General features: G+C 61.3%; 4 protein-coding genes across 6 annotated transcripts in view; 2 read left to right on the top strand and 2 right to left on the bottom strand.

Moving 5' to 3' along the window:
- Window positions 1–1059: 1059 nt before the first annotated feature.
- GCC1 (GRIP and coiled-coil domain containing 1) lies at window positions 1060–7861 on the bottom strand. Its single transcript, XM_090041383.1, has 3 exons — window positions 7765–7861; window positions 6412–7465; window positions 1060–4472 (listed from the first exon to the last, which is right to left on the bottom strand). The coding sequence occupies exons 2-3, from the start codon at window positions 7438–7440 to the stop codon at window positions 3171–3173; spliced, it is 2331 nt and encodes a 776-aa protein (XP_089897509.1). The 5' UTR covers window positions 7441–7465; window positions 7765–7861; the 3' UTR covers window positions 1060–3170.
- Window positions 7862–9135: 1274 nt separating this feature from the next.
- On the bottom strand, window positions 9136–16576 carry LOC149865342 (Golgi-associated RAB2 interactor protein 1A-like). 2 transcript variants are annotated; one of them, XM_090041380.1, is made up of 7 exons: window positions 16437–16576; window positions 14937–15873; window positions 14369–14535; window positions 14028–14277; window positions 13717–13826; window positions 12995–13077; window positions 9136–12228 (listed from the first exon to the last, which is right to left on the bottom strand). In XM_090041380.1, exons 2-7 carry the CDS (start codon window positions 15087–15089, stop codon window positions 12047–12049), a joined length of 945 nt encoding a protein of 314 aa, XP_089897506.1. In that variant the 5' UTR covers window positions 15090–15873; window positions 16437–16576; the 3' UTR covers window positions 9136–12046. The 2 variants fall into 2 exon arrangements, with proteins under 2 accessions (XP_089897506.1, XP_089897507.1); XM_090041381.1 differs by lacking the exon at window positions 14937–15873 and having other exon boundaries at window positions 16437–16566.
- LOC149865341 (uncharacterized) lies at window positions 16543–18717 on the top strand. Its single transcript, XM_090041379.1, has one exon. The coding sequence runs from the start codon at window positions 16543–16545 to the stop codon at window positions 18283–18285; it is 1743 nt and encodes a 580-aa protein (XP_089897505.1). The 3' UTR covers window positions 18286–18717.
- Window positions 18718–22662: 3945 nt separating this feature from the next.
- IMPDH1 (inosine monophosphate dehydrogenase 1) overlaps window positions 22663–23676 on the top strand; it is a 13803-nt gene continuing 12789 nt past the window's right edge. Inside the window, exon 1 of one of the 2 annotated variants that reach the window (XM_090041374.1) lies at window positions 22663–22984. In XM_090041374.1, coding sequence (XP_089897500.1) covers window positions 22821–22984 — 164 coding nt within the window. In that variant the 5' untranslated portion in view covers window positions 22663–22820. The remainder of the gene's footprint in view (window positions 22985–23676) is intronic. The other variant, XM_090041375.1, reaches the window with a different exon arrangement.

The following is a 23676-nucleotide window of genomic DNA, read 5'->3' as shown; positions in this document are numbered from 1 at the left end:
TGCTGGGACCGTAGCAGGGATTTTGCTGCCTGGGAGGGAGAGGAGAGGAGAGGCGCATGCACTGCTCAACGTCCTTTGGGGCCTGCCTCCTGCCCATCTGTCCTGGATGGGGTTGACTGGGGGGCCTCCAGCCAGGTAGGTAGAACAGGCCCAAAGGCACCTGGTGACCCCTGCCTGGGGCAGGCCCAAGCCCAGCAGGCATGTGGTACCCAGGCTACCCACAGTGGCTATCTGGCTGTCAAGCAGTGCTGCCCACTGGTCTTGCCATGGCTGTGGCCTCCACAGCCACCTCCACTGAGTTGGGAGTCCGGCTCTGCTGGGGAAGGTGCCCAAGCAGTACCAGGCTGGGGCCCCCAGCCTGGTGTGAGTGTGCATGGCTCTGCCAGACATGGCTGGAGGAACTGGCCTGGTGAGACCCTGCTGGCTGTGGGAGGACCAAAGCTGGTGCCTCCCTGCAGTGCACAGGAGTTGTGAACACCATGACATACACAGATGGGACCCAGGGTCCTTGCTGGAGGGATGAGCAAGACCCCTGCTCGGGGTCACTGCTGTCCCCCTGCATCTGGCCTGGGGCAGCTGAGATGGGGGCTGGATGCTTCACCTCCCTGCTCTGCAGGACCCTTTCCAGGGCCTGGCTCCCTCCCTCCACAGGTGTGGATACAAGCAAGGCACAAGGGAGGGGGCTGATCTTCCCTCCCAGCTTTAGCAGACTTTTTGCTGCCCCTGGTCCAGCCCTGCTCTGGGCTTTCTACCCCCTTGGCCCCCACAGCTCTTGGCAAGGTGGGGGACAGGCATTATCACTATGTTCCAGATGGGAGAAACTGAGGCACAGACCTGCAGAGGGGTTTCCCCACCCAAATAAGGGATTCCGGGTCCCAGGCTGAGGGCTGGCAACGTCCCTGCTCTGCTGCAGGGGTGTGTGGAGACAAGGCAGCACGGAGTGGGGGTTGATCATGGTGTGTGGAAGGAGGCCTGGGGCCAGGCACCGACTGCGAGTGCCTCCTGCAGCCCCTGCAGGTGGGTGATGCACAGAAGGACGCTTGTTCGCTGCAGCCGGGACCACAATGCACCTTTAATGAGACCCATGTATGACCACTGGAGCTCATCACAACATGTGCACCCGGCAAATCAGCCAGCCCAGATCTCCTGGTGCTGCTGGCAGACCTGTCCGAGGGAGGGCAGGAGCTTTGCTGTTCACTGGCCTAAATTTTGGCCTGTGGAAACTTCAAAGCTCAGCGTTGGACACCAGCCCTGGGAAAGGGGCTATGGGGATGGCCAGATACATTACGCTGAAAGGGGCAGGGCAGAGAACCTGGATAGGCCCTACTAATACTGCTCACCAGCAGCACCGGGATGCCCCAGTGGCAGGAAACCCGCTATAGTGCCTGAGAGCAGCGCCTGACCCCCTCCTGATCGGAGGAATGAGGTGGCAGCACTCGGCAGGTCCCAGCACGGATACCCCGTGCTGCTGGGGGATGGCAGAGCCAGTAGCGCCATTCACCCCTGCTTCACGTGCCGACCTGCTGCAGCAACACCATCCTGCCCTGGCGGCTCGAGGGGCCTTACTGTGCAACCGTGCAGCAGGCAGTCCTGGCTCGGCAGTGCCAGTCCTCGAGTGGGAAGAGGGGCAGGGAGCAAGAGCACTGCAGAGGCAGCAGATGGAAATGCTGCTGCTTGTGGGTGGGAGACAAAAAAAGTGGGGGGGACAAGCTGAAGCACAGGAGGGGCAGGGGCAAGGGAGACCTCGACCCCAGGCACGAACACTGACTTCAGAGTGGGACTGGACCATCCCAGCTTGGTTCATTACCCAACCAGAGCGGAGGGGGCTCTCATGGCCTGTGTGCCCCACTCCACTAGCCATGCTGCACGGCTGGCACCATGATCCTGCCCCAGAAAGGCAGCAGTGCTGCTGGAAAGGGAGCAGGACCAACTGGAATTCCCCACTACTTTTGCTCCTGTTTCCTGGCAGGATCTTCCTTCCCACGACCCCGTGAGGAGGCAGCCATAGCCTATCTCCCCAGGGACTCTGCTCCTGACCAGGCTGGCGCATGGGCCCTTCACCACAGGGCACAGCCAGCCCCAGCAGGCTCTCAGGATGACAGCAGTGAGGCCTGAAGCATGCACAGGCACTCCAGAGCTACAAGACTCCCTGGTATTGGGAGGAACCACTTCTCCTGCCCTCCCCTTTTTGGACTGGCTCTGGGCCCCATCCAAGCTGTCACAAAATAAATCAAGTAAAATTACACTTAGAAGCAGCCAGGACATGGCAAAAGTCTCGGCAGCCTGCGAATGGCTGCCAAGGGCCAGAGCATCCCCTTAGCTTTGTCCCCTCGGCCTCCTTCCCAGGACAGCCCATCTCCTCCCAGAAGGCTGGGGACAGAGCAGTGACTGGTCTACTGCAGCACATACAAGGGATGTGGCCCAGAGCCACCCCTCGCTCCTCCGTTGCTATAAAGTGCCAGTCAGTGAAAAAGCTGGGAAAGCGTTTCCCTCCACATGAGCCCACGTCCGGCTCTGTGGAGAATCCCTGCTGCAGAGGGGACTTCTTGCTACGTTTCCCCAACCTTCCCCCCAGCAGACCTTGGCTGTTCCCACTGAAAACCAGGAGCCGTTTACTTCTCATGTGATTTTGGCCATCCCGCAAAGCTGCCCAGGATTTCCCATGCCCAGACAGTGGGAATTACATTTCACCCGTCACCATCACCCTGTTGCTTTTCCTCACACCAAATGTCACGAGCATTGTGTCTCCCCATCTCCAAAGGGCTGCTTCCTTCACTGCTCAATTGCAGGCCCACCTGGAAAGCCCACACACAAGCAAGTGACAGGGTCCCCCTATTCCTTGCATGCACGGAGGGTTGGCACAACAGGGAGAGGAGATTTAACACAGCTGGTGCCCTCAGTCAGGGTCTCCTCCCCACCCACCTGTGGATGCCTGTAGCAAAGAAATCTGCAGTCCTGGCAAATGACCAGAGCGATTCCGCCGTTAGAGTAGTGCTAAAGGCACTAGTGTAAAAGCTCAGCTCTCTGCTGAAGGCTCCCCAAGCCCCTCAGCGTTTGCCAGGACACACGCTGCACTGTAAGAAGGGGAAGGGCAGCTGGGTCTTTCAGGACAGACAGAAGCCAGGAATGTGTCATTACAGGGGAGGAGGAGTTCAAGTGAGAATGAGGTCTCACCTCTTCCCAGGCAGCCACCAGCTGCCATAGGCCGAGTGTCTCATAACCACTTGCTTCTCTTCCGGACTAAAGTGCAGAATAGTCAATATGGCTGTGAGCGTCTGCTGACGGCCTAGAGAGTCTGTCAAGGTCAAGAACCGGTAGACGATGTTTTTGAGATACTCCAGGTTGGCTCCCTCCCTGCTCTGGTCCCGGACGGTCTTCTGGATACGGTCCTGAAGGGCAGACACCTCTTCCCTGTGCTTCTCCCCCTCGACCAGGATCTTCTCCTGCAGCTGGTGGACTTCCGTCTCCAGCTGGTGCTTCTGCTTCCGCAGGGCTGTGATCTCCACCTCCTTGCGAGCCAGCTGCTCTGCGTACAGGAAAAAGGTGGGCTCACTGGCCGCGGCGATGTGCAGGGCCTGTGTGAGGTTCTCAGAGATGTCACCCGCTAAGCTGTCATCACCCACGTTACCTCCTGGTCCCAGGTAGCTCTTGGAGCCGTGGAGCCCATGTGGGAAGGCCACAGCTCTCAGCTGTTCCAGCTCCTGATCCTTCTCCGCCAGCATGGCTAGCGCGCGGTCCCGCTGCTTGTGCATCTCCTCCTCCAGCATGAGGCTCCTCTCGCGGTACTCCAGCTGGCATCTCTCCAGCTCCTGCCGGTGACCCTGCTGCAGGTGGCACAGCTCCTGCTTCCTGGCTTCCAGCTCTTGCTGATGCTGCTTCTCCATCTCCTCGCAGGACAGCCGCAGCGCAACATACTTCTCCTTTAGCTCTGCCAGTTGCTCCTGAGCCTCCTCCAGCTCCTTTGCTGTGCTGCCATCTTTGGCCGACTTGTTTTTGAAGACCACTTGGGCCCTCATCTTGTACCGTTCAAACTCCTCCTTCAGCTGCTTTAGTTCCTGCTGGTAGTAAAGGGCAGTGGCCTTCTCCCCATCCCCTGCCTCATGGCCCTTTGGCAGCTCCAGTTCACACAGCTTCTCGATGTCCAGAGCTGGCTGGCTCTTCTTAGCTGCTGCCTGCAGAAGCCTCTTCAGCATCTCCATTTTGTCCTTCAGGACGTTGAAGTCAAGGTTGGCCTCCTCCACGTGTAGGTCCGTGGGGGACCGGCTGGACACCGCAATAGCCAGGGTCTTGTTCTCCAGGTCCAGCTGCATGATGCGGTCTTTCAGCTTCTGAATCACCAGCTGGTCTTTCTGCTTGGCTTTCTCATAAGTGCCCAGCAGCTCCGATGCCTCGGAGACCTGCCCCTCCAAGCTGGCCACGCGCCGCTCCTCCATCTGGGCTTGCTGCCGGAGCTGCTCTTCTGCCTGGGCTGCCTGGAAAGAAGAGCACAGATGGGTTTCGTTACTGCCTCATTATACGCAGGGAGCCTCTGTGTTCAAGTGCCAGAGCAGCTCCCTCCTCTCTGCTACCACATCTGCTGTTTCAAGCCTTCTCTCTCCCCACCCGCAGAAACAAGGAAGCTACTTAACTCAGGGGTGCTCAACCCCTAGCCAGTGGGCCAAATCCAGCCCATGGGGACTCTGCAGAAAAGGTGACAGTGGACAATAAGCTGAACAGGAGCCAGCAGTGTGTGCTTGTTGCCAAGGCTCCCAGCATCCTGGGCTGCATTGGTAGGAGCGCTGCCAGTAGGTCCGGGGCAGTGATTCTTCCCCTCTATTCAGCACTGAGGAGGCCACATCCGGAGTCCTGTTTCCAGTTGTGGGCCCCCCAGCAGCTGAATCCAGCCCTACCCACCTGCCCCCCATGCTGGATTGAGCCCAGCAGGTAGATATGGCCCACGGATGGACCGGGCACCGCCCGTCCAGCCCACAGGGCGAAAGGTTGGGCACTCCTGGTTTAACCTGCTATTTGCCTGTCCCTCCCCAGAGCCCCTCCAACTTCACAGAGAATGCCCACTGCAGCTCCCCACAGCACGTCTTTGCTGAGCACACCACGACTCTCGCTTGTAGGGCACTGGACACATCACTTCTGGGATGTTTCCGCCAGCACGGATGAACCGTCACCAACAGAAGTGCAGGACCTCTCACTGTGGCACGGCCACTGGCCCCCACAGCCTGATCTGCTGCTGCCACAGGAAGGCTAACACACTCAAAGTGCATCTCACAGCCCGTTCTGCACAGAGCCAGGGAAAAGGGGAGCTGCTGAGGCCCAGAAGCCGAAGTGAGCCAACCCCTTATCTTTTCCCCTTCTCTTCCGAGTTGTTCAATCTTGACGTCACTGACGGAGAATTCTGCTGATCTACAGAAAACTACATTAAAAGTAGCTTCCCCTTAACAGTGGTACCCGCACTCAACTTTCTGCCCAAGGATTTTACAAAGGCAAGATGCGAGGTGCTGCCCCATGGCCACGGGACAACGCATCATCTGGACCGGGTGGGTGACTAGAATGGAGTGCCACGGGGAAGTGCCAAGACAGTACGTTACAGCACAAGAGAATTGCTTTCCCACCCTCATCTCCATCCGACCACTGGGGACCTACTCGTGCCTGGTGCTTCGGCTTGTGCGGGACTTGTTAGCTTCACAGGACAGAGGAGGTCCTTCTCACTTGGCACGGTGGGGGGCCAGCCTTTTCAGCCACAAGTTAGCCCTGCACCTTCCCCGAGTGCTGCTCCGATCCCCTTCCCATGCCTGTTCTACTGCTCTGCTTTCTGCTTCCTCCCTTGCGCTCCCTGACCAATCCAGTGCTCTAATTACTGCATCATTATTAGGGGCTGGAAGAGACCTTAAAGATCACTGGGTCCAGCCCCCTGCATATAGGCAGGAAAGACCACTGGGAGCATATTTGCCCCCAGACCAATCCACTGTTCTTCAGTGTCCTCCCTGCCCAATTTGCTGCTTTGCTTTCTGCTCCCAGCCCTGTGCTTCCTGTCTGATCTGCTGCTCTGCCACCTTTTCCCTGTTCTGCGTCCAGGTGGTCTGTACCACAGGGTGGCCACCGCTAACACAGAAAATGTTTTTTTTTTTAAATCTCTTACTCATAATATCGTAGTACTTGGGGTCGGAAGGGACCTAAACAGGTCACCAGGTCCAACCCCCTGCCCCAGGCAGGAACGGGTGCCGGGATCATATCACCCCAGCCAAACATCTGCCCAGCCTCCTCTTGAAGACCCCCAAGGTAGGAGAGAGCACCACCTTGCTTGGGAGGCGCGAGATGCAGGGTCTCTACTGCCTGAACTGCGCCGCAACCCCCCGGGGTCCCCGCTGCTGCTCCCTTCCTATAAACGGGCTGCCGAAGCACGAGCGACAGAACCACCTTTCTCATCTCTTGTAGCAGTTGCGCTTGGAAGTGATGCTTGAGGCCGCCCATCTCCTCCCGCAAGGTCTGCAGCCGGGGGTCCGGCTTGTTGCTCTCCTCCTGCGCAGCCTGCAGCTCCCTCTGGAGCTCCTCCACCTCCTGCCTCAGCTGCCTGATGTGCAGCTCGTAAGTCTCGGCGCGGTCAGCCGCGCACGCCCGCCCAGCCAGCGCCTCCCTGGCCTCCTCCAGCTTCAGCTCCGCCTCCTGGCGCGCGGTCCTCTCACTCTGCAGCAGCCTCTGCAGCTCCCGCAGCATCACTGCGTGGTCGCCCTGCTCCTGTGCCCGGTCGTGCTGCTGGGCGATGAGGCGGGCTTTGACCTCAGCCAGCTGCTCCTGGGCGCCCGCCAGCTCCGCCTCCAGCCTGCTCCTCTCCTCCTCGGCCTTTCTGGCGGCATCGTCCAGGTCCTGCTTCATCTTCTTCTTGTCCGCTTGGTAGGAGGCCTCCATGCGGGACTTCTCCTGCGCGACGGTGGCCAGGGAGCTGGTCAAGGTTGCCAGCTGAGTCTTCAGCTGCAGCAACCGTTTGTCGGCCTCTGGCGCCTCGGCACTGCCCGTGCTGATGCCGCTCTCCGACCCGCTGGCCTCTTCTGATTTCAGCGGGGAGGCCCCCGCGGCTGCCCTCTCCTCCTCCGCGCCCAGTTCACCCTTGGTACTGGTTAAACTGGCAGCCGTGTCCATGCTGGTCGCCGTACCCCCACTGTCCTCGCTGTGGACTGAGCTCCCATCGTCTGCTGCGTCGGGCAAGGGGGGGCCGGAGCCGGAGCCGGCAGCTGGGCAGCTCGGGCCAACGTCCGCCTCGTGGGACGCCGACAGCACCGTGACGCTGGCCTCCAGCGCGTCCTTCTCCTTCAGGAGGCTCTTGTAGGCCTGTACCACGTCCTTCAGGCGCGCCTGGTACTGCAGCAGCTGCTTCTTCTGCGACTCGATCGTCTCCACCAGGTCCCGCTTGCTCGGGCCGCCCCCAAAGTTCATGCCGAACTTCTCCATCACGCTGCGGCTCCGCTCAGGGGCCCTGGGACAGGACAGGGGAGGGGGACACGTGTGTCACTGTCTGCACAACCAACAGCACGGCAGGGCCCAATCCTGGCACGCACGGGGGGCCGATCCTCGCACACAAGGGGCGGGGGGGGCCAATCCCCGGGGGCAGGCTACTGCCAGGGCACGTGCCCCTCGGAGGGGCCTGGTGCCACCCCAGAGGCCTCAGCCCCCGGAGGCAGAGCAGGAGAGGAGGCAGGGGTCAAGGTTCAGGGGTCGCCCGACCCCGGAAGTGCCCCCCCGGTGGAACTAGCCCCGACGCGGCCCGGTCCCCACCTGCAGATTCACAGACGGCCCAGTTGCACTGCGCATGCGCACCTCCCACCCGGGCCCGCCCGCGCCTGTGCAGAGTGCGCGCTCGCGGGGGAGGGGGGCGGTTGATGCGCATGCGCAGCACATCCCCTCAATCGGGTCTCGGACTACGCATGCGTTGAGAGCGCGGGACGCTTTATCGAAGCGGCGTGGCGTGGCGTGCGCATGCGCACTGCCGGACCCGGAAGTGTGGCTGTGTTCAGGCTGCTAATAAAATGTGAACAAGGAGGGAGGCAGGAGCCGTGTGGTGGGCGCTGGGGCCACTGAAGTTATGGAGCATTGGGGTTATGGGGCAGGAGGGCATGGGGCTTGGTCAATGGAGCTACAGGGTAATAGGGTATACACTGTGGGGCTCTCGAGCTGCGGAGCACTGGGTCTGTGGGGCACGAAGCCAGTGAGGCCTGGTGTATGGGGCAGTGGAGCAGAGCTCTGTGGCGCGTGGCACATGGACAAGGGGCCACGCACTGTAGGAGAGGGCGGCGGGCAGACACGCCGAGGCCCTGGGGTGGGTCTGGATGGGATGGTGGGGGTGGCAGGGTGGGCTGGAGGGTTATAGTGTCGGCGATGATTGTCCAACATCAGTTTGGCTGGACCAGTGGCGTCATCTCGGTGTCTGACTCCAGCCCCCCAGAGCAAGTCTTAATTCCCCCAGCTCAGCCACGGCGCACGTGCAAGAGAAAGCACTTCAAGGACGTCCTCGAGGCCAGCTTGAAACAAGGCAGCATCGACATCAGCTCGTGAGAGACAATTGATTGCCCAGGACTGCCCCAAATGGAGGAAGAGGCGGCTGCAGGGAGCTCAGTGCTTTGAAGCCTCACGACAACAGCAGATAGAAAAACAGGAGCGGCAGAAACTGCGCATCAAGAACCGAGCCAAGAGCCCAGAGCCGCCCGCCCTGCGTGGAAACATGTCCGAGCTGCGGCAGAGCCTTTCGCTCCTGGATCAGCCTCATCAGCCATCTTCAGACCCACAGATGATGCCCTACCCTTGATCTGGCATCTCTACTGAGTCCAGTAGGATTCGCGCTTCTCTGCTGGAGTGCCATAAAAGCCTTGGTGCCAAAGGAAACTCGGCTATAGTTTGATTGTGGGATTAATAAACTGACCAACAACATTATAAGCCGTAGCTCTAGGACTGCCGCGCTGCTCGAGGAGGGACAACAGTGGCGCCCACGCACAGAGCCCTCATTGTCCCAGCCCAATTGGGGGGGTTGGGGAGCGTGGCCAGCTCACAAGACTGGAGGCTTGTGCGCCAGGATGTTGACCTCACACGGGTTCTGAAAAGCAAGAAGTGTTTGAAGAACCAGTCCCACCACATTAAACGCTCACCACATACGAAGATCTTCATCTTTAATAGCAAACTCAATTACCAAAAGATATAAAAGCCCAAACCGCACAGATAAGGCCTGGCAAGTGAAGATTAGAAGTTACAAGAAGCGTGTTTTTCTGGAGGCACAATAAGCTTATCAAGATTTGAAGGCAATTTAATTTTAACACATCTAAGTCCTAAAGTCTTAAAGCAGGTGGCCGGCCCGAGGGAAAGGACCTTCTTACCTAGGGCTCCAAATGAAGTCTCTAAATAGCGCTAACCAGGTACACTTGCAAGTGGGCAGTTCAGCAAGAACCGTAGCTCAAAATTGAGGAGCAAGAACTCCAAAGTGGACCTGGCTTTTATACTCTGGCTTGGTTAAAATATACAAAAACTTACTACAGAAGGTAAATTATAAAAGCATTCCTAACAGGTGCTTCCCTAATTAATACTTGGATGCCTGTTCTTGTTCCCTGTATTAGCTGGTCTGAAATTAGGCTGGAGACCTGCCTGCTGCTTGCACCAATCATATGTACCAGCCTGCGGGGCAAAATCAATTATCTGCTGTTTAAAATGGGGTTTTGGTGGGAGCAAGAAGGAATGTGTTCTGGGACCTGCACTGTTGTATGGACCTAGCAGGTGCCCAGGGAGGACCTGGCTTTCCAAAGCCTTCACTCACTGCAGAGCGGAGCGTGAACTAGAAGGACCCTGGGCAAGTTTCCGGACCAGCAGTTGCGGGAGGGAGGAAGGGAGTGAAGCATCTTACAGTTGGCAGCTAATGAGCGGGCAACTGTATGGCGGTACTTGGAATCAGAGTCCAAGAGCTGCGGGACCGGCAGGGAGCTGCAGGGTCACATCTAGTCCAAGCCCTGCCTGAGGCAGGATCAGCCCTGTACAACCCCACTGCAAACAAACCTGATGTGCAAACACAGAGCTACACGACACAGTTGCCCCTGACAGCCCCAGGCATCGCCTCCACCCCTGCCCTGGGATAAAGGGGGGCCGCAGCTGCCAACATCCCACTGCTGCTGGGGGATCATGGACGCTGCAGACAGCCCAGGATGAGGCCATGCTCCTGCTGCAGAGGAAGGCAAAACCCCACCAGTGCGACCAGTCTGGGCAGGGGGAAATCCTTTCCTGCCCCAGTGCAGGATGAGGTCAAGCCTGAGCGCAGGAGCAAGATCCTCCAGCCAGGACCCTGCGGGGTTGGTGTCAGCAGGAGTATTGGCCCAGCCCCAGCCTCAGCTGCACCCAGCACCTCTCGGGAACACGTGGAACAGCAGAAAGAGGAAAATTCCTTCCTGGACCCATGTAGCAACCAGTAAAGGCCAGAAGCTGGGAAATCCCCACTGGGGAGCCAAGATCCCCATGATCATCCCTGATATGGGGGAGATGCCCCTGTCCCTGTGTATCCCAGCCGACCCCTAGGAATGCTGTGGGGGTGCCCCTGGAGGAGCCTCCTCAATGCAGCTCTGGGAAAGGGGGTGCATGGGGTGGGGGCAGCAGCGACAGGGGCCCAGTCCAGCTACACCCTGATCTGCCTCATGCACAAGACCTGTCCTGGGGCTGAGCACCCTGCAGGCAGGAGAGGATTCCCAGCAGGATCCCAGCTACATGATGGTCCCATCTAGAGGCTGTGAGGGTTTTGCTCTCCTCTTTCCTTCCCCGTGCCCACAGAAGGCTGGTGGTTTCCTTCATTCTGCTTTTCAAATACAAGGTGAATCTTATGGGGGGCAGGATGTTGTACGCTAGAAAATACAGTATTTTTTCCCATAGTCAGGAAAGGAGTGAAAGCCAAGAGCTCTCCAGGCATTTTCCAAGGGGTCCTGGAATCAAATGAGGTTGAGAGCCCCTAGGCAGCAGGCCCCTAACTAGCAAAGCACGCTGGGAGTGGGCCAAACCTCCTGCTGGGATGCGCCCTGGGGCTCCAGCAGGAGGTGCTGCTGCCATAGGGACCCTGGGGGCAGCAGAGGGGCTGGGTGACCCCTGCAACCTGCCCCTATCCCAGACCCCCCCAACCCAGCCCAGGTGGTGCAAGGGGCCTGCTCATGTCCTGCCACCGCAAAGATGGGTTTAGGTGCTATACCGTAATTTCCAGCATGCAACGCCCTGGAGTGAGAGCCACAGCCGGTTTTTGAGAGGCAGAAGGAAACAGCTGGAAGTAAAGGAGCAGCAGCGCGAGGGCGACAAGTGGGCAGGGCTCTTTGTGCTTTCACCCAGCAGAAACAGCTGTTACCATATTCCCTCACGTATAATACGCCCGTGTTTGCAGCAGTTGGGTTTTGTAGAAAGGGTGCATGCTACCTATGAGAAAATGCGGTCTATTGGCGGTGAGGCTGGGCCTACATGGAATTGCCAGCCCGCACCTCCACACCTGGAGGACAGCAACAAATACCACGGACAATGTGCAGGGGACAGGCTAATAACCAGGGGTCCCAGGGGATGCAGAGCAGAGAGCTCCAGCCAGCACCCCCTGAATGCATCCACGGAGGCAGAAGATGCCAGGGGCTTCCTCTGTTTGCAGAAAGGGCAGGGCAGCCCACTGCGCACCAGGAACCAGCCCGTGCTTCTGGCTCGGTACAGGAGACACCAATATAGATCCCCGGTGGGGCTCGGGTGGAACAGGCTGGTCCCCAGGGTCAACATGGCCTGTGAGTGGGGCCCAGAGTGGTGGAGGTGGGTGCAGGGGGTTCATACCAGGGACAGTACCCTTTCTTCCCCGATCGTGTACGTGCCTCAAGGGGTTGCAAACAGGCTGGGCATGCAGTGCCCCCTCCACAGGCATGTAAAACCCAAAGCTGCTGGCCTGAAGGTCCTGCCGCAATATATTTATGATGCTCGGGATTCTCAGACAGGAGCTACAAGTCTTAGCTGCTGCCATGTCAGCCTAGTCCTTGTGCTAACCCCAGCCGGACTGCCTGGAGCCAAGGCCTGTCCACTACCGCTGGCCCACGGCGATGAGGCTGCTGAGCCGGGAGAGCGGCAGGAGCCCGGATGGAGTCTCACGCTCCCAGAACCCGTGGCGCGTGGTCTCACCCTTCGGTTTGGCCTCCTCGTCCGCATAGCTCGGGTCAGGCTCGGGGAGCTGCCCGAGGCACCTCTCACACACCATCAGCTTCCCTGGAAGGCATAATGTGGAGGCAAGGTGTGAACTCCAAGCAGCCCTCATCTTGGCCAATTCCTTTATAACTCTTGGGTTCTGGCTAGCTACAGCTGCCGTGTTGGGAATGCTTATCTTTATGACTATTGTCCAGCACCCATCTAGCTACTACTGGAACAGCAGGGGCTTTCTGTTGCAGGACATCCAGACTCTTGCCAGTGAGCAAAGAAAGATTTTAATGAATATTTCTGCTGTTTCTCCCTTGTGACTGAAAATGTTACTATCCCTCAGACCTCAGTAATGGCTGGGATTTCTTTTGTACCACATCACGGAGAAGATTCTGCCTTATTTTACTTAATATCGCTGCCTGACTTCTCCCGTCCCTGCAAAAACGATTCCTTCAGTTTCCCTTATCAACGGCTTGCGCTGCATGAAGGTGAAGCTCTTGCGGCTGCTGGCAGTGCTCTTTCTACTGGTCGTATCTCGTCTCTAATGACACGCCAGGCTTCGTGGGGCTTTAACCGTGCCCTGCGCAGCCCTCAGCGTCCCCGCCTGGTCTGTCTGCCCCGGGGTTTCCCTGGCTCTCAGCGATTCATTGCACGGAGAAGAATATCCAGAACCAGCACCGAGATCTTTCTGGTCAACTCCAGCACCCAGGAGAGGTTGGTGCTGGGGGCCTGGCACTGTCTGTGCATGCTGGGAAACACAGCCCAAAAATGCTCTGTCCCTACCAGCCCCTTCCTTGCCCAGGAGAGGGGGCAATTGCCGGCCCTGCCAGTCTCCTACCTCCTGGAGGGCCGGGGGCACCTGGGGCCTTGTCCCTGGCTGGAGGTTTGGCCTTGGTGGCGAGAGTCCAGAAGGAGGAGAGCCTGGGGGGAGGAAGGGAGAGGCAGGACTTACGGACCTTGCTGCCCACCCCAGACAGGGGCGGGGGCTGTGGGGTGGAGCAGGCAGGAGTGCCTGGCTCCTCCCTTGTCCGGGGGGGTGCTTCAAGGGATGGGGGATCCAGGGCCTCCGGCACTGAGGGGCGGCTGGCGGAGCAGGAAGGGATGGTACGAAGGGGTCTGGCTGGATCTTCCCCCCACCTCCCCTTGGACTCCAGGGCATCTCAGCTCATCCAGCAGCTGTGGGGAGAGGGTCCTCATAGCAGCATGTCTCACTCAGGGATCCCAGGACAGCAGCTAGGATCACTGTCCCCATTTCACGGATGGGGAAACTGAGGCACAGAGTAGGGAAGGAATTTACCCCAATGGAGCCCCTCATGGCCAAGTGACCTCCTTGGTGCAACCCTGGGCAGGGAGGACACCCCGCAGGGGGGTGGCTGGTCCCTGCCCCGGAGTCAAGAGGGACCCAAAAGCCCCTTGCTGCACAGGGGGGTTTGCCCCGATGCTCTCTCCTGCCTGGAGCCACCTGGGAGCCCCCTAGGCTGGGAAGCTCCCAGGAACCAGGGGGGAAAGACGGGAGGGGTCCAGGTCTCTGGCTGGGGCAGGAGCCCAGGTGCTCTTTACCTTCTCCAGACCAGGCTGTCCTCTGCCGCTCGGCCCAGTGCCATCCTGGACAGCCGCGACAGCCTCCTGCCCAGGCGGGCACTGGCGGGCGTCTGAAGTTCAGGTGCCGGCTGCAGGGAAAGGCTGCGAAGTTCCTTCCTGCCCGGGCGCACCCAGGAACCTGATAGATCCCCCCCATGACCAAGTGGGGGGCTCCATGGGGGCACCATGATGCTTGGGCTCTCAGGCAAGACCCCAGCTCAGCCCGGGCTTGACCTCCCAGGCTCTGCCCGCGCCCTCTCCCCTCACTCCCCCTGCCTTAGGCAATGCACCTCGGAGCTGCTGGAGGAGCCGGCAGGGCTGGGCACGAGGCTGTGGGACAGGCGCACGGCGGGGTCCTTGCAGGTGATGGAGAGGCCGTGGCGCAGGATGGCGGCCAGGCGGCCCCATAGCCGGAAGACGGTGTCGGGGTGCTCCGGCCGCAGGCACAGGTAGTACACGGGGCCCGTGGCCACCTGCAGCCGCAGCAGCCGCTGCATTGTGTCCTGCACCGACAGCCGCACGTAGCGCAGGGGCAGCAGCCTGGGCAAGGCGGGGGACAGTCACATGTGGTGCCCAGCGCAGGGGTCACCAGTGCCTGTTGCAGAGACCCTCCTGGTCCCCGCCCCGCTACCTGCTGAGCGCCACGGGGGTCTCCTCCAGCAGCCCCTGGGGTGCATCCTCCCACCGGGCCATGAGCAGCACGTTGGGCAGCGGCAAGCAGGGGTCAGAGGACGTCACGCCCAGCGTCACAGCCGTGGGGCAGTTGTGGATGTCCACCCAGTTCCCCTGCTTGGTCACCTGCAAGCGGTGGCAGGATATGGCTGGGGGCGCCGCCTTCTCCCCCTACCCCGCCACTGCACAGCTGTGCCCATTGGGAGGGGTGCCCAGCTCGGGGCCACAGAGCGGCCAGGGATAAAGGCTTTGGTGACCCTAACACAACCCCTTCATCAACCCTGCTGTGTCCTACAATTGCCCCCAACTCGGCTGCGGGGGGGGGGGGGGGGGGGGTCTCAATCCCTACCCCCACCCAGGCCTGAGGGAAGGAGGATGCTGGAGCTTGCCCAGGCAAGTGGGATCTGATTCCTGGCTTCCCATGAGGCTCATGGAGCAGCTCCAGCTCCAGGCCCGGGGGGCACGTAGCTGCTTGGGTGGGAGGTCTCCGAGCCCAGGCAGCACTTTGCCCCCCCCGGGGAAAGTACCTGGATGAAGTTGCTCTCGAACACGGCTGACCGGGGGAAGAGGTCGTAGTCCGGAGACCGCAGGAGCTGGCACAGCAGCCCCCCCTCCACCTCCAGGGCTGTCTCTCCCCTGTGGGCAGCATCGCCCTCTGCCCCAGCCGTGCGGACCCTCATCACAGCATCAGGCCACCCCTGGTGGCCAGGGCCACGTCGCTCTCGTCCCTCTGCTCCGAGCCTACCATGCTTGGAGACAGGCCTGGAGCTGTGGGGTGCCCCCCACCGGGCCCCACTGCCCTGGAGCTGTGGTGTCACAATGGCTGACAGGTGACCGTCTCCATGGTCAAGGCTGGGTGACCTGGGGTAGCTGTGGACCCCCCACCCTGCCCAACACCTCTGGATTGCAGCATGCGACACCCCCCCCCGTGCAGCTCAGGTAGCCTGGGGCACCAGCAGGGTGGTCCGCGGTGCTTGGAGAAAGGGGACATTGGGGTGGGGTGCGACCCCCCTGGATACAGCAGGACTGTAACATCTGCGCTCTACCCAGTGCTCCAAGGACAGCAGCAGCATTGCACCCAGCTCCGCATCTCCCCCAGCCCTATTCCCTGCGTCCTGGCCCTTGCAGGCAGCAGAGGTGGGTCTGGCAGCCCCAGGCCTCGAAGGAGCTCCTGGCACATCCAGAGCCAGCCCCACGATGAACCCCAAAGGTGGCAGGTTGGGAAAATCCCCCCCTCCGCCATGCTGCCCATGCCCCACCCGGGAGGCGGTGCAGCCCCTTTCCCCATCCTCTCCCCCTGCCCGAGGGGGATGGCCATAATGTTGTCAAGTACAAATTAATAACGGTGCTGTATGCACACCCTTGTCTGTGCCCCATCCAAATCATTTGAGACCCCCACACGGGAGAAACTAACCTTGAATTGTATATAACCCAGTATTATGACGTCAAAAAAAGATACCGTACCTATGGTAACAAGATAAAAATGAGGCTCCAAATTAGCTGACTTTAATGAAATTGTAAAATCAGAATAATGTGCCGCGCTCGCCCTCTTGTGACCAAACAGGCTCAGTACCACCCAAACAAAAAGACCCCCCGCAAAAGCTGAGCTGACAGGAAAGAAGAGCCTGTATTGAAACCTGAGCAGACAAAGGAAACCCGTTCATAGTCATGATTGGCAACTTGTTAAATTATTCATGCCTGGCATGCAGTGATAGGCCACCCTGCCAACTACAACTTTAAAAAGGTTTCTGCCCAAAGCAGGGAGCTCCAGGCATGCCCAGGAGACACAGTCAGCCAAGGGGCCATTGGCAGACACCGACGGCATACCCCATCCTTGCTAGCATGACTGTGCTCCTCGTCAAAAGCTCTTGGCGGTCTGCAGACCACAGTAGCTTGCGTGAGTCGCTCGAAACCTGTACCAAGCAAGTTCCTAAGCTACGCTACAATGGGTAGTGTAAGTAAAATGAATCTTCTGTGTAAGCAATATGCTTCGAGTCACCTGACTCCTGCTCGCCGTTAGCACCCACCTGTCCGGTCACCGGTCCCTTCCGCGCCAAGCCGGTCGCGCCGACCCAGGCTCGCGGGTTTCTCGGGCACGACGTGGCGTCACGAGCAGGATCTCGGGGAGGCAAGATGGAGTCGGCGCTGATACGCCACTGCCCGTGGCGCACAGGGGACCGTGGCTGTGCAGACTCGGACGACCTGTGGGCGCACATCGCTTACCACCAGGCGGACGGCCCTAGCGGCCCATTAATCACCGGGTATTTGTCTCTGGCCGGGGACAAAGGGGGCAAGGAGTGGGCCATCCGACTGGCATCGAGCTCTTTCGGATGCGTTATGAGCCGGAAGGGAGTGGCCTTTCGGCCCAGCGACGAGGTGGGCAGCCTGCCTCTGGCGCGGGGGAAGCCCCGCGGCGCGGGGAACCCCACACCCGCCCAGGAGTTCGCTCGCTGCATCCGGCACGTGCGGGAAGCGGGAGAGGCCACCCCGGCCGATAAGTTTAATTGCCCGAACCTGCCTCCCGATTCGCGCGGACACGAACTACTGACGCGACTCCGCGAGAGCTTAGAGTCGGAAGGCCGGACGGCGGCGAAGTGGACCGGGCCCAAGTGGGACAAGGGCAAAATGATGAACGTCCTGTTCCGCGCCGTGTCGGTCTTGCTGCGCGAGAACGCGAACTTGGAGGCGCAGCTGCGCACGGCCAGCGAACACGCCGCGGCCCTGGCGCTGAGGGGCAGCCCGCCGCCGCCGCCCCAAGATGGCGCCCGCCGGGAGCAGCCGCTGCGCAGGCGCTACCCCAGCCTGGAGGCGCTGGCGGAAGGGACGTCACGGCCGGACCGCCCCCCCGCCACGGCGCCGCCCCCTCCGTACGCGGAAGACGCTCCCGCGGCCCCGGCGCCGGCAGCCGGAGCGCCTGCTGGCGGGGGCGGCGCGGCCTCACGCGGCCCCCGCACGCGCGCCGAGATGGCCGGGCTCCGGGAGGAGACAGGCATCCGGCCGGGAGAGACGCCTGTCGTCTGGCTGGGCCGCTTAGTAGTAGAGGCAGGATACGAAACCCTCGACGCAGGGGAAGCGGTGCAGCTAGCCCGCAGCGCGGCGTGGAGCCGCGGGATAGTCACCGGCTCCGATGCCGTCCTCCAGAACCGACACTGGCCGATTCCCCTCCCGGCTCTCGCGGTGGAAGCCCTCTTCCAAAAGCCGCATGTCTGGCACAAAGGGCGAAATGATGGTGACACCAGCTCCGCCGAAACCCTCCTTTTCGCTGTAGTCGGGTGCTCGTACGCCACGTGGTACCCAGGAACCAGCCCCATGGGGTTGGCCCAAGCACGCCAAAACGGGCGCTGGCCTCACCGATTCCTCTTCAGCCCAGGCGCGGTCCCGTGTACCGCAGAAGCCATCGAAAGTGCCACCGAGCTCTACGGAGGGCCCCAAGGGTTACTGAGTAAACTCCTCCTAAACTTGAACATCGGACAACCGGTATTGTCCGTCCTCAGTCACCAAGGCCAGTTACAAGCAACTATGGGCCAGGGCCCCGGCAAGCGAGCGCAAGTCCAAGTCGCCACCTCTACCTACCTGCCGCAAAAGGGGGGCGGCGTAGGCGCCCGCTACCCCCGACGACAGCCGCCTCAACGATCGGCAGAGGAGAGGGCCATGTTCGGATTCCTGCTAAACCACTCCAAGCTCAGCAAAGCCCAGCTGCGGATGCTAGGAGATGAAGGTCAGTGCCATCTCGCCGAATGTTTCGGATTCAAGTGGACGTCTGACCACCAACAAAAGAAACTAAGTGCAGCCGACGACTTGCGACCCTACAGCCGCCTCGCCGTCGCAGACATCATAACTGACTTACCCTATAGGCACTTAGAACAAATACAGTAAAGCTAATGTCAGTGTACAGTTACTTGCTGTTTTTTTCTCTCTCTCTTCTTTTTTTTTAGGTCCGTAACGCCCTAACTACCAGTAACTCGATGAGCAACTTTTCGTGGTCCCTTTTGTGATGTATGTTTGCCGTGAATTGCCCGTCACCACCAACAACACCTTCCTTGATGCCCTATTGCTCTTCACTGCCAAGTTTCTACTATCAGCTGATAAAAGTCACGCCAACCACACTGACTATAGACTATGTTTTCCATGTTTAAGTAGTGTTAATTGTTTTTCTTTGTTTTTAACTGTCTCTTATACTAAGTTGACTAAAACAATTTGTAGTTAGTAGCTTAATTTTTTTAGTAAGTTTTAGTATTAGCATTTGTTGTTTATGTTGTATTTTGCAATAACTTAAGCGCAAAATAATGCATTTATCAGCTTTGTCTATACCCGCTTGCCAATAGTAGAAGAAACGGGAGACGACAACGGTGAACTTTAGTGTGTGCATACAGCAAGGGGGCTTGTCGAGTACAAATTAATAACGGTGCTGTATGCACACCCTTGTCTGTGCCCCATCCAAATCACTTGAGACCCCCACACGGGAGAAACTAACCTTGAATTGTATATAACCCAGTATTATGACGTCAAAAAAAGATACCGTACCTATGGTAACAAGATAAAAATGAGGCTCTAAATTAGCTGACTTTAATGAAATTGTAAAATCAGAATAATGTGCCACGCTCGCCCTCTTGTGACCAAACAGGCTCAGTACCACCCAAACAAAAAGAACCCCCCCTCCCCCCGTCCTAACAGTATCACAACAAATGTATCGCACTTATTAGGCTAGAAGGTGCACGTCTGCCTGGAACCAGCACATCAATTTTGACCCACACGTGTGCACATCCACCCTGCATGAAGATGCCCGACGGGGCAGGACAGGTAAAGCTCCTGTGCTGTTGGCTAAAATAGCCGTGGATATGCACGAGGAACTCACTACCTGGGGTCAGCGGGGCCTTTTGGCTCCGTGGACCAGAGGAGCGGCTCGGGGGCAGGTCCGCAGGCCGGACTGGGCTCCACATGCCAGGATTGTGCCCTCCCGTGTGCCGTAGAGCAGCCTCAGTGCCACGCTGGTGCTGCCCCCCCATCCTGGCGATGGGGGGAATGGGACCTTGCAGACGTGCCCAACATCTGGAGGGGCCATCCTGTGTCACCCTGGCACCAAATGGCAAGACAGAGGGGCGCAGGCCTGCGGACACCACTGCTTCCCCAGCTGAAAGAAAACCCAGGTGTCCTGGCGCCCGGCGCTTCCCCCCCCCACGCTAACCACTAGGCCCTAATCTCCTCCTGGAAAGGACCCCAGGCATCCTAGCTCTGCACCCCCCCTCCAGCTGGGCACAGGATGGCACCGGGGCAGGGGACAGGAGCCTCCTTGTTTCCCACCCCCGCTGCCTTGCACTCATCCCTGGGCCCTCCAAGGAGCCCCCAGAGCCCATCCACATGCCCCCCAGCTCCAGGGAAGGTGTTTACCCTCATGTGCATGGCCCTGTACAGACTCTGGACCTGGCTCAAGACACAGCTGTGCCAGGGCAGGGGGGACAGTGCCCCCCGCGCCTGGCTGAGACCCAGTGAGACACAGAGCGGGTGCAAAGAGGCTCTGAGCCCCCCCCCCTACTTTATTCAGAGACTGGATTCCTGCTGGTGGCAGCTCAGGGCACCCCTGGGCCTTGGCCACACATGGCGGAGGCCTGTCTACACTACGGCACCCTCCCTGGGCAGCTGGGTAAATGCAGGAGGATAGATGGGCTGAGCCCATGGGGCTCGGGGTGGGGGGGGCAGCCTGTCAAGAGCCCCCATAGCTGCCCCAGGTCCCGGCTTCTTGCTCCTGCCCTGGCTTGTGCCTGCATTGGCCCCTGGCTCCTTGACTGGCCCCGTCCCAGCTGTGGGGTGACTGCGGGGTGCTGGGGAGACAGGAGCATCTTGCAGGGGGGAAGGGGCTGGGGCTCAAGCCCTCTAGCTGCACTGGAGCCTGGCACCTCCCTTCCTCCTGGGGGGCGAGGTGCAGGACCACAGGGCACCAGGAGGGGCCCAGAGGCAGGTGGGGCGGGGGGACTGGATCCAGCACGGAGTTAGCTCGGTGCCCTCACCCTGGCCTGGAGCCTCCAGGGGGCTGCTTGACCCCCACTTCTGGCTGTGCCCCCCACCGCACCGTGGGCCTTTGGGGTCCCTGGGGTCATGACCCTGCTCCCCCTGCCCTGGGAGAACTGCCCCCCCCCCCCGCTCTGGAGCACAGGGGCAGGGGTTGTGGCTGGGGGATTCCCCTCTCCCTGCTCCCCCCCAACACCCCCTAACCCATAAGGGTGGGGGGGCAGCTGGGTCTTAAAGGGCCAGCACTGAGTTTCCAGCAGAGACCTACCTACTTGCAGATCGGAGGTGTGCGCAGATTGGATGTGTAATGGGGTGAGCGTAGAGGTAGGTCTGCAAGAGTGTGGTGCGTCCGGGGTGGGCGTGCAAGAAGTCAGTGTGTGTAGAGTGATTGTGCAATGGGGTGTGTGCAGTGTGGGCATGTAAAGGGAAGGTGTGCAGGGGTGGCTGTGCAAGAGGGAAGAGCATGCAAAGGAGGGGCGTGTAGGAGTGCACGTGCAAGGGGCAAGCCTGTGAGGAGCAGGCTGCAGCATGTGGGTTGCACACACACACACACGCGCGCGCGCGCGTTCAGCTTGGATGCCCCTTCACTCCTGGTGGCTGCATGGACAGATGCTGGATCCTGGCCCCGATCCTGCCCGGGGGGGAGTCCAGGCTGCGCTCAAGGGCCCCGCTCCCCCGTGGCACCCACCACCCCTTGCCCCTGGGCGGGGCTGGGCATGGCTGGGGGGGCGATGCCCGGGGAGAAGGGAGCAGCGCAGCAGGCCAGCCCGGCGATGCCGCGGTGCCAGAGCCGGGGCCGTGCCAGGCTGCGAGTGGCTGCGGCACCCGGATGGCAGCTAAGAGGCTTGGCCCGGCAGCCGCCTCTGTACGTCTAATCCCCCCGCTGCTCCCTCCCCCGGGGTGTCGCCCAGGCAGCGCGGCCCTGGGTGCCGTTACCAGGCTGCGGGTGCAGCAGGGGACCCGCTCCCCGGGAAACAGGCCGAGGGGCAGGAGCCGGGCCCTGCGGCTCTGGTGGAGCGTGCCGCCTGGGGAGGGCCTGCGCCATTGTCCCCTGGCACCACGGTGTTGACAGCCCCGGGCAGCAGAAATGCATTGCATCCTGCCACGGCTCCGGGGGGAGGAGGCCTGGGGAGGGGGCACAGGGCGGCTCTGGACCCCTGCCCCAGCTGGGGCTTTGCTCCTGGGACATGGTTGCAGAGGCAGTGACAGAGCCGGGTGACTAGCCTGGGTGTGGGGTGCTGGGACCAGGGGACTGCTTGCCCCCGTGCTGTGCCACCGCCCGGCTGCTCCGCACCGGGGCGACCTGCGCCCCCGTTTCGGGGGGAGGCAGGGCCGTGGCGGCCCTCAAGACCCAGAGCCGAGGCTCCCGCCCGCGGGGCTGGGATATTCCTGCTAATCGCTGCTCAGCACCGGCAGATGGAGAAGCCTCTAATACCCCACGACCTTGGCAGCTTGGCTCAGCCGGGGCTGGGGAGGCGTGGGTGGTTTCCGGGCTCCCCAGAGATCACCTAGTCCGGCCCCCCGGCCCCCCGTGGCAACAGCTCCAGCCCACGGCCCTGGGCCCAGGTCACGGCCTCCGTGGCGGGGAACCCACTCACCCCACACAGGGGCCCCCGGCTCCTGCCCTGCAGGGTGCAAGCCCGCGCTGTGTCGCTGGAGGTGTCGCCGTCACCGGAGAATTGTCCCGTCCCGCCCGCTGGCCAGGGCAGGGGGCGTGGGGGGGCATCCCTGCCGCTCCCACGGGCGTCGCGGGGCTGCGGGAGCAGGGCAGGACCCCCCGGGTCGGCCCGTGTCCCGCTCGGCCCCGGCCCGGGGCACGCCCGGAACCCTGCACACCAGCACCTAGAACCGCGCACAGCAGACAGATCCAGCAAACACCTAGCGCCCAGCGGCGCAACACCCCCAGCGCCCCGCACACCGACACGCCTCGAGCCCCGCCCCACAAACGCATCTGGGGGCCGCACAGGGCGCACCCGGGGCCACGGACACACGCCACGCACGTGGCCAGGCCCGGGGCGGGGACCGCGCTCGGCCGTGCCACCCCCGCTGCCTGCCCCGAAGTGCGGGGGGGGGGCGGGGGGCTGAGCCAGCTGCTGTTGCGGGCGCGCGGGGCCCCGCTCCGCGCCGGAGCCTGGGCGGCGAGGGGCTGCGGTCGGGCCCCCCGGGCCCCCTCCGCGCCTCAGCTTCCCTCCTTCCGGAGCGGGGGCGCAGCCCCGCCCCGCCCCCACGCGCCCGGGCCCTGCCTCAGCGCGGGCGGCCGCCGCCTCAGTTTCCCCCCGGCCGCGAGCGCGGCGGGGCGGGGTCCGGCCTCGCCCCGCCCCGCCCCGCACCTGCGGGACCCGCCGCCAGCCCGGCGCGGCCCGGCCCGGCCGCTCGCCTCGCCTCGCCTCGCCTCGCCTCGCCTCATGGAGGGCCCGCCGCAGGCCGGCGACGCGGCCGAGCCCCCCTGCGCCCCGCGCCCCGCCGCGCCCGCTCTGCGGGGGCCGGGCCCGGGGGTCCCCGCGGGGCACGAGACTGCGGCGCAGAGGGGCCGCTCCCGCCGGCTGCGGGCGGGGCTGGAGCCCGGCAGGTCAGCGGGGGGTCCCGGGGGAAGGGGCTGTTGTTGCCGGCGCCGCTTCCGCGTCATCCCGGGGGGGGGTCCCACGGGTGCCCCCTCCCCTCCCCCCCGAGGCGCCGGGCGGGGTGGCAGAGCTGCGCGTGTGCGTGTGCGTGTGCCCTCGTCCACACACTGAGGGTCCGGCTATTTTCTGTCTCCTGTGCACACACAGGGAGCCCAGGACATGGGCGCACACATGCGCGCATGCCTAGAGACCCCATGTGTCCAGGATACGCGTGCCTAAGGCGCACCTTGCACGCACGCAGGCATATGCACACACACAACCCAGGTGTCTGGGACACACAAAGTGCACTAGCAAACACACGCACACATGCCCATCCGCACACACAACCCAGGTGTATTGGACACATATGTGAAAACAAGTGGGCGACACACACAAGCACAGAGAACCCAGATGCCTGGGACATGCACATGCATGTGCACTCACGTGCATGCACACGCACACACGTGCATTACCTCTGTGTTCCTTGCACCCTTGCATGACTTTATCTCCCTCCCACACATACATGTGCACACAGCCCAGGTACCTGGGACATGTGCACGTACATACACACACAGAGCAGGTGCCCTGGATTGTGTGTGTGCATGCACACCCATATGCACAGAGAACCCAGGTGTCTGGGACACACACATGCAAACGCGCA

Source organism: Crocodylus siamensis, chromosome 4 (assembly GCF_052110815.1).
Source record: "Crocodylus siamensis isolate JL-2025a chromosome 4, ASM5211081v1, whole genome shotgun sequence".
NCBI lineage: Eukaryota > Metazoa > Chordata > Crocodylia > Crocodylidae > Crocodylus > Crocodylus siamensis.
Note: the sequence above shows the minus strand (reverse complement) of the source record. Positions and strands in the feature narration are given on the sequence as shown.

Excerpts from the sequence above, each read along its gene's own strand:
- GCC1 (XM_090041383.1), bottom strand. The coding sequence starts at position 7,440 with ATGGAGAAGTTCGGCATGAACTTTGGGGGCGGCCCGAGCAAGCGGGAC. Across the intron at positions 4,473-6,411 it reads TGCTACAAGAGATGAGAAAG|GCAGCCCAGGCAGAAGAGCA; the intron begins GTGGTTCTGTCG and ends TCTTCTTTCCAG.
- LOC149865342 (XM_090041380.1), bottom strand. The coding sequence starts at position 15,089 with ATGAGGGTCCGCACGGCTGGGGCAGAGGGCGATGCTGCCCACAGGGGA. Across the intron at positions 14,536-14,936 it reads TCGAGAGCAACTTCATCCAG|GTGACCAAGCAGGGGAACTG; the intron begins GTACTTTCCCCG and ends CACCGCTTGCAG. Across the intron at positions 13,827-14,027 it reads GCTCCTCCAGCAGCTCCGAG|CCGGCACCTGAACTTCAGAC; the intron begins GTGCATTGCCTA and ends CTTTCCCTGCAG.
- LOC149865341 (XM_090041379.1), top strand. The coding sequence starts at position 16,543 with ATGGAGTCGGCGCTGATACGCCACTGCCCGTGGCGCACAGGGGACCGT.